Genomic DNA, 9,565 nt, shown 5'->3' with positions numbered 1-9,565 from the left:
AATTACGGCTGTAGTTTTCCCTTGCTTTCAGCCGTTCGCAGTACCAGCACAGCAAGGCCCGTTTTGGTTAATGTTACAAGGCCAGATCAGTCAATCATCCAGACTGTTGCCCCTGCAACTACTGAAAAGGCTGCTGCCCCTCTTCAGGAACCACATGTTTGTCTGGCCTCTCAACAGATACCCCTCCGTTGTGGTTGCACCTACGGTACGGCCATCTGTATCGCTGAGGCACGCAAGCCTCCCCAGCGACGGCAAGGTCCATGGTTCATGGGGGTTTTCAGTTTTATGAACGGGTATTGCTGTTACATATTTCAGTCTATCAGGAATATACCTTGGTTCAACTGACCATGAAGGTAGCTCATGGGGTCACCACGAAGGTAGCGTACTATTTCAGCACTTTGGTTGAAACATCATATGGACTATTTCTAGAATGATACACTTCAAATAACTTCCATTACTTATGTGCTAACCTAATACTACAATGTTCACAATCTTAGAAGTTCACATTCTAGTACAGCACTCACCGGGGCTTCAAATGGCCTTCGCAGTGCAAGCATCTCATAAATGACTACTCCAGTAGCCCAGATATCACTCTCACGCCCATAGTCACGCCCGTCACACAGCTCTGGAGATAGATAGCATGGTGTACCCACTAGTGTCTGTGCTCGAGACTTGCTGCAACAATTTCCAGGTCCACAATCATTTCACATACTTTGATGTAATTACAGAGCAACTAAAGGTCACATCAGATATGGAACTGAGCTGCAGATTAACAATGTATGTATTCCAACTGCATTTGCTATGTTATTAACATTTGATGTAAGAATCTTCTACAAAATTCCTACAGCTAAACAAAAATTTGGAAAATTTTTGCTAATATGGGAAGCATCAAATTCAGATTCAAATTCACAGTGTATTTTATTGTTCTTTCAGCTGCAGGCACATCTTATCATTGTTATATTTTTTCTCTGCCTTTAAGTTTCATAGTTTGTCATTCACTCACATTCTTGTCAAGTTGTATTTTCCTAACTGTGTGAACTAGATCAGTTGAATAAAATATTGCTGATTCCCCAAATTAGTATTATCAAATGATGGATGGTTAGTAAACTGGTGACTCCTGGAATACTGAAGAGTGCAGAGACCCCAGGAAACATGCAAAACAAATGGTGACTTCATGCCAAAACACCAAATGGCTTCCGATGAAGATGCACTTGTTACAGCTGCAAGATCTGCAAAAGAAAACAGATGACTGTCAAGCTCAAATCAGGACAATAAATTATCTCTGTAAAGTATGACTAGCAGTTTGCTTGACAAGTTTGACACAGTTTCTAACCCATGAACGAAAGTGTAGATTCCAAAGTTTCTTCTGGAAAAAAAGTTGTTGTTCATGATGTTGGACTCAGCATTTACACAAAACAATGCTACCAGAAACCACATGAAGTTCACTGTAGCAGTCAACAGTTTAGATTCCAAGGCAGCAGTGATGATCCCTGAGTTTGTACTGAAGCCATCATCATAAAAATACCTCCAGTTGAGGAAAACATTAGTCAGTGAGATGTACCATTAGACCAATGCATGCAACCGTTATTACAGAATGAATATATCAACAATAGTATGTTGTCAGATCCATAGCATCGCCTGAGGAGCATCACTGAAGAAGCAGCACAATTTAATGTGTCACTACTATTACCACTAAAAACAGCTGTGGTGGTCTGTGAAAGAAGTGGCATCAGCTATATATTTTCAGTAGCAAGTGATGTACTCATGATGATAGATCAAGGAAGTGAAAGACAAGCAGGCCATGAAATTCTACAAGAGTGCAAAGTTGTAAATAAAAGAAATGAGACAGTTCCTTAAAGCAAAGACGAGTGCATAAGCAAAGTTAATCAGTGTCAAACGTTCAAGATTGGCCCAGTAGTTAATGGCAGATTGACCAAAAATGGAAAGAACCAATCATGCTTGCTTACATTATCATATCAGTTTATATGAGGGGCAAAAAAAGCAAACCATTGCTTTGTATATGATCGATTCACATTCTGATGTAAGCATGCTAACAGTTGGACAGAATAAGAATGCAATGGTAGCCACGTCTGTGAATCTTATGGCAGTCAACAATTTGCTGCGAGGGGATTGCAAGGTGGAAGTTGAGCTGGTTTTAGCAGGAAGTTCAAGTGGAAGTTTGGCTCTCAAATGTGACTGGTTGGATGGTTGATTTGGAGATTAAAAGGACTAAACTGTGTGGTTATCAGCCCCTTTCTCCTTAGTCACACAGGTCTCAGATTGAAACCATACCCCAAAGGAACCCTATTGCTTGAAATCTGGGAAAGGAACAAGATGAGAAACTATGTGTGTAACCACACTGAAGTAGAAAATTGAGAACATAATGAAACAGAAAAAAAAATCAGTAAAAGTTGTTATAATATAGCAAATGGCCTTGGCTGGCTGATCACAAGAATAAAAAAGGATGAGCCAGCCACTCTGTAATATACTAAAATCCCCAGCCTAAAAACTCAAGGGAAGACAAACACAGATGTTGAAAAGATGAACACCAAGTGAAACAGACAGCACCAGAGAGAGCAAGGAAGAGTTAAAATGCAGGTAGGGTGAGGGTCTGAAAGATGAGGGTCAGGCACCCACCCTTAAAAAGAATGAAAAATACTCCCTTTATGGATAAAACATCAGCTATGTTAGCTGCTGAGTAATTGTCACCTAAAAGCAAAGGGAGGGGTGTGTTTCAGGGAGATTAAAAGCCTGCCACAGGGTGGCTAAATTTGGGCAGTCCAAAAGGGTGTGGACCACTGCAAAGCATGAACCACAGTGGCACTGAGGTAGGTCCCATGACACAGGTGGTGACCTTGAGTCAGTCAAGTATGGCTGATGTGGAGTCCTTGCGAGAGGTTTGCACGGAGGACATTCGTCATCTCCTTTACCAGTATGTAACTTATTTGGCAAAGTCAGGGAGTGCCATTCTGTATTCCAGAGCCCAAAAATCTTTGGCACGATACCAATCAAAGATAAGATTTTACTAAGCTGATCTCCAGACTCACAGCAACAAGAATTGAAAACCACGTGTGAAAGTGCAACTGCAAATGCAAGTAGTGTCACCAAAACTACAAAAAGTAGTCCTAAGGTTAAGGATTATTGTATCGAGAAAGACTTTGAAGCAGTGATAATTAAGTTAATGTTTGTATCCGTCCCACTTATTGTGGTAGGTATATATCGAGCCCCTTCCAGTAATTTTGAGGTTTTCCTGGAAGCACTGGATAGTGTATTGGGGAAGCTAAGCAAGGGTGGCAATACAGTAAATATTATAATGTTAGGAGACTTTAATATAAACACACTAAGCAACAGCCAGGAATGCAAAGGTTTACAAGACTGCATACGATCCTATGATATTAAAGATCTACTTGGTCATGGGCTCACTAGAATAACTGAGTCAAGCAGCAGTTCCATAGATCATGTAATGACCAATTATGAAAATGTTGTGTCAGCACAGACTGTAAACAGGCACATATCTGATCATCTAGGACAATTATTAGTGATTGGTTGTCTTAATAAACTTAAACAAAACAAAAACTATGAGAATAGAAGATTATTTTCTGAATACAACATCACCTTGCTAAAGAAAACTTTGGGTCAAGAATCTTGGGAATCAGTTTATAGAGAAAGGGGAGTTGACAGCAAATGGGAAATATTTGTAAAAATTTTAACTAGACATATCAATATTACTATCCTGGCAAAGGAGATCAATGTAAATAAAATGAAACCTCCAGTAGTCAAACGTGTAAAACTGGATTAAAAAACAAAAAGACTCAAAGAAGGAATGGAGTATATGTATAAGCTACACAGAGAAACCAGTCTTGATTCATATAAAGAGGATTATAAAAAATATAAATATGAGTATCGCAAGGGAGTAAGGAGAAGGGAAGTAGAACATATTAGTAAACAGATCCAAAATTCTGACTGTGTCTCAAAGTCGTGCTGTGCAGTATTTAATGATATGAGGAACACTGATTCAAAAACTAAAATTAATAATATAGAGTTAAGTATACATAATGATAACTTTTCTGATCCTTATATAGTTAGCAATATATTTAATGATTACTTTATAGATGCTATTGAAAATGATACTTGCATGAATCAGGAGAGGCAGTTTAAATGTGATAAGGAAAAGGAACGGAACTCTTGTAAGCTACCTACAGTAACCATCAAGGACATAACAGAGCTAATTGACAACCTAAAAAATAAAAGATCAGCTGGATGGGATGAATTCTCTCCTTTTCTACTGAAAAGATGCAAGAGTGAGTTAGCCAGATCATTAGTCCATCTAATAAATTGTGTACTTGAAGAAGGTGTGTTTCCGAAGAAACAAACTTGCTATAGTTAAACCTTTATATAAAAAAGGGGAAAGAAACAACTACAGAACTACAGACCAGTTGCCTTAACCTCAGTGTTTGGTAAATTAATTGAAAAAATAATGCTAGAAATCCTAATTGAGCACTATAATATGAATAACTTAATAGGAGATTTCCAACACGGCTTTAGAAGTGGTCGGAGCACCATATCTGCAGCAGTACAGTTTGTACACTGTCTGACGGAGAAAATAAATGAGGGTTATGGAATGGCAGGAGTGTTTTTAGATCTTTCCAAATCGTTTGACAGAGTCCATCATGGCGCTCTTAAGTAAACTTGCTTATAATGGTGTCAGTGGGAAACTGTTGCTTTTAATAGAATCTTACCTTAAAGATAGACAACAATGCACAGAAGTTGTGTATGATAATGGAGAGGTAATTGCAAAAAGAAGATCAAAGATAAGGAATATAAATTTTGATGTGCCACAAGGCTCTATCTTGGGCCCCTTCTCGTTTATTTGCTACGTGAATGATTTCCCAAAAGTATTAGACACCAGTCATCGTATTACTATGTATGCTGATGACACCTCTGGGGTTTGCTGGGCACGTAGTAATGATGACCTAAATTCAGTGGTACAGAATTTTGTTGAAAAAGCCCAAACACATTTTGAAAAAGAAAACCTGAGGGTCAATATTAACAAAACTAATTTAATTTATTTTAAGACAAGTAGTTCAAATAAAAATACTGTTCTAAATGAGGACATTCACGAAAATACCTGTTCAGAATGTAAATTTCTGGGGATATATATAGATGACAGACTTTCGTGAAATCAGCAAATAGATAATGTCTGTGGTAAAATAACATCTAGTCTGTATTTACTAAGGAGATTAGTTCAATATTTAGATATTGAAGCAATAAAAATAGCGTATTTTGGGTTGGTGTATCCCCATCTATCTCATGGAATTGTATTGTGTGGTGGGTGTAGCCAATACAATATAAAAAGGGTATTTGTATTGCAGAAAAGAGTAATAAGAACTATGGCAAAAGTAAGACCCAGAACTTCATGTAAAAACCTGCTTATTAAGTTTAATATTATGACTATCTATGCAGTATATATGTTTCAATCAATATTATTAGTGAAAAAAGACAAAAAAGTGACAAACAGGAATATGGAAATCCATGATTACAATACAAGACAAAAATCAGACTTTCATATGGTGAGCAGACGATTGAATCTAACAACAAATACCCCATTCATTAAGGGAGCAATATTTTATAATTCTCTGCAAACAACCTGAAACAGCTTTCTGGTAGAATTTAAAAAAAAAGAGTTAAAAAAGTGGCTTGTATTGAAGTGCCCATACAGTATGGTGCTGACATGATTTGACCTCAGGAATGCTATGTTAAATATACTTAAATGATATTTTACTTAGTAGCATGTAATCTATTTATATTTTGTATCAATAATCTAAATGTAATTATTATAACATTGCCCATGCATGTTAAATACATGTTTCGAGCTGTAAGATAAATAAATAAAGTTTACGAGTAGCCTCTTTGGCTAGGCTGTCGGCAGGTTTATTTCCTGGGGTTCCAAAGTGTCCCAGGGTCCATACGAAAACCATTGGCCATCCATGTTGTTCGAGGATGTAAACGTACTCATAAATGGACTTTACCACAACATGTTGAGGATAGAATTGCTCAAAAGCTTTTAAGATGCTCAAGCAGTTGCTACAATTGAGGAAGGCCACCTTGGGGCGGTAAGGGATAGGGTCAAGAGTGCGAGAGGTGGCTTCCAGCTCTACAGTGAAAACACTGCACCCATATGACAAGAAATGCTATTTCAGTATATCCTGCATGAGCATAAGCAAACACAACATGACTATCAACAACTGAGCCATCCGTGTAAACTACTTCTGAACCCTGAAACGCATCAAGAATAGAAAGAAACATGGTGGAGGACCGCAGGATGAACTGAGTCTTTTAGCACTTGGGAAAGGTCCAGACAAACCTGTGGTCAAGGTATACATGTTGGAGATGTACAGGAGTGGACCCAGAGGAGATGTGGTAGAGGGAAAGAGTCTAGTTCAGTGAGAAGGGACCGGACATGGACTGCAATTATAACCCTGACCTGGGCTGCCATTTCAGAGATGGACTGCCAAGGTAGAGGAAAGGAGAAGGTAATTCGGATTTTTACATGAGCTGCAAATGTGTGCAATCTAACTGGCAAGCAATTGTTGTCACCTGATCCACAATGGAGGAAGCCCAGCTTACAACAGAAGGTTGTTCACAGGACTCGTTCAGAAAGCTCCCGTTGCAAGTCAAACTCCACAGTGGTAGATACGGTCCTGCTTCCAAAGTGCTGAGGGTGATGCTGAAACATATGCCAGGTCCCATAATCAAGATCGGATTGTACAATGGCTTTGTACAGCTGCAAAAGTGTAGAGTGATCTGCACCCCAGTTGGTGTGACTTAGGCATCAAAGAATGTTTAGGTGCTTCCAGCACTTCTGCTTAAGCTGATGAAGATGGAGAAGCCAAGTTAAATGGGTATCTAAAACCAGTTCTAAAAAGTCATAAGAGTCCACTACATTAATGAGATGGTCATCAAGATAAAGTTGTGGGTGTGGGTGAACTGTACGATGGCAACAGCAGTGCATGACGTAAGTCTTGGCAGCTGAAAACAGAGTTGTGGGTGAAGGCCCATGACCTTTCGTATTGCTCCCTGCAGTTGATGTTCAGCCACACCAATAGCAGATGAGCAAAAGGAAATTAAAGTCATCAGCATATAAGGAGGCTGATTCTGAGGACCCCATAGCTGCTGCGAGACCATTAATGGCAACTATAAAGAGAGGAATGCTCAATATAGAGCCCTGCAGGACTCCATTCTCTTGTATATGGGGAAGAATTGTGCAAAGCACTGACTAACTCTGAAGGTGCTGAGTGACAAATAGTTCTGTATACAAATGTGGAGCGGGTCCTGGAGGCCCTACTCATGTAATGTAGCAAGGATGTGGTGTCACCAAGTGGTGTCACAGGCTTTTGTCAAAAAAGACAGCAATAAGGTAGTGATGATTGGGAAAGGCCATTTAGATGGCAGACTCCAGGTATACTAAGTCCTCAGTGTTGGAGCGACATTGGCAAAAGCCCTCTGGGTTGGAGACTCAAGGAACCAACACAACTGCCGATTCACCATATGTTCAAGTAGCTTATACAGAACACTGGTGAGGCTAATAGGACAATAGCTATCCATATCTAGCGGGTTCTTATCAGGTTTTGTCACTGGAACAATGATACTTTCTTGTTACTGTGACAGAAATTCTCCTTCACACCAGACACAGTTGAAGATGGCATGGAGGTGGTGCTAGTTACCCGCTTATAGATGTTTAATCATTTGGTGATGGATGTAGTCTGGCCCAGGCATAGTGTCAGGGCAATGTGCAAGTGTGTTGATCAATTCCCACCCACTGAATGGAGCATTATATGACTGAGGGTGGTGTGTAGTAACAGATGGGTGGTGGTGTTCCTCCAGCTACTTTCGGGTACGAAAGGTGGGGTTGTAATTCTCAGACACAGAGGTACAAGCATAATACTCAGAAAAACATTCTGAGATTTCATCTGGGTCAGTATATATGTCTTGAAATCCCAGGTATTCCTGTAGGGGTCTGATATCCGCAAACACATCTGAGCTTAGTCCAAACCTGGAAAGGAGATATTAATGTTCCAATAGTGGAGACATACCATTCCCAGCACTCGTGCTTCTGCCTTTTGATTAGTTGATGGACCCGGGCTAGAGCCATTTGAAGGCAATGAGGTATTCCATTGATGGGTGTCGCTTATGTCATTGTAGAGCCTGCCTACAATGTATGCAGTGATTTCCGGCAACCACTGTCTTCCACTGGGGAGGGGGAGCAACCTGAGGAACAAGACATTGCTGATTCAGCTGCAGAAACAATGGTTGGAATAATATTCTGCCTTACCACATCAATGTTGCCATGCGATAGAGATCCAATGGTGGTAGCAGAAATGATAGCATCCCAGTCAGCCTTGGTAAGAGCCCATATGGGCAATGTCCAGCTGAGTGACATCGGGGCAGAGACAGGAAGAGTGGAAAGTAGTCACACACCACCCAAGTCATTGTGAGCTGTCCCGTGAATAGACAGTAGAAGGTCAGAACTGCAAACAGAGATCAATGGCCGAGTAAGTGCCATGTGTCACACTGAAATAACTGGGGACATCTGTATTTAGGATGCAAAGGTCAAACTGATTTAGCAGATTCTCAACATCTTTACCACAGCCAGTAATCTTGGTTCCACCCTATGATGGGTTATGGGCATTGAAATCATGCAAACGTAGGAAAGATGGGATGAGTTGATAAATTAGTGTAGCCCATACATTGTGATACTTCACTATCTGGTGGAAGGTAGACATTGCAGATGGTAATTTCCTGTGTTATTCTCACCCTGACAACCACAGCTTCTAAAGCTGTTTGAAGGGGCCCTGCTTTTCTATAGACAGAGGTAAGGATACATGTATATATTCTACCTGACATGCTGTTACAGTCATTACGATTTTTGTAATATCTCTGATCGCCACAAAGGGTGGGGGGGGGGGTCCGCATTACTGGAAACCAGGTTTCCTGAAGGGAAATGCAGAAAGCACTTCTAATGCTTAAGAGTTGTCATAGCTCAGCCAGATAGGGGAAAAAACCACCACAATTCCACTGGAAGATGACACCTTCTGTAGTCTGGGAAGGCAGGAATGGACCAGAGAAGCAATTTATCCCTCTTGGTGATCTACAGCCACTGGTTGAATGCTTGTATCCATTACCATCACTGCTGAGGTGTCAGCGAGACAGGTCTCAGGGGATATGAGAATCTCTATGTTGTCCTCAGATACAAAACTGATAGGGAGTGGTGGTGTGGAGACCACCAGAGTTTGTTTCTTACCAGGTTTCTTCTTGATCTGTTTGACCTCTCGCTTCTCTCTAGGGGCTTGCTGCGAGGGCTGCTCTGAAGAAGCTTCAGGCACAGATGAAGAGCATGAAGCCCTTTGATCAATGGCTTGTGGCTCCTTCAGCCACTGGCTGGTATCCAGTTTTGCATGGGGAGAGACTTTGGAAGGCAAAGTCCCAAGTCCCAAAGGAATCCTTCCGTGTGAGAGGAGCTGGAGGAGGCTGTTGGTTCTCTGGCTGGAGGGAGCAGACAAAGTAA

At 40.6% G+C, this 9,565-nt stretch overlaps 1 protein-coding gene across 1 annotated transcript in view; it reads right to left on the bottom strand.

The window, feature by feature from the left end:
• Nucleotides 1-485: 485 nt before the first annotated feature.
• LOC126183416 (serine/threonine-protein kinase Nek8-like) overlaps nt 486-9,565 on the bottom strand; it is a gene marked incomplete at its 5' end in the record, with an annotated part of 65,897 nt that continues 56,817 nt past the window's right edge. The window contains one exon of the mRNA XM_049925413.1: nt 486-675. Within this exon, the coding sequence (XP_049781370.1) occupies nt 486-675 (190 nt within the window). The remainder of the gene's footprint in view (nt 676-9,565) is intronic.

Source organism: Schistocerca cancellata, chromosome 1, assembly GCF_023864275.1.
Source record: "Schistocerca cancellata isolate TAMUIC-IGC-003103 chromosome 1, iqSchCanc2.1, whole genome shotgun sequence".
NCBI lineage: Eukaryota > Metazoa > Arthropoda > Insecta > Orthoptera > Acrididae > Schistocerca > Schistocerca cancellata.
This window is presented reverse-complemented; position numbering and strand designations above follow the sequence as displayed.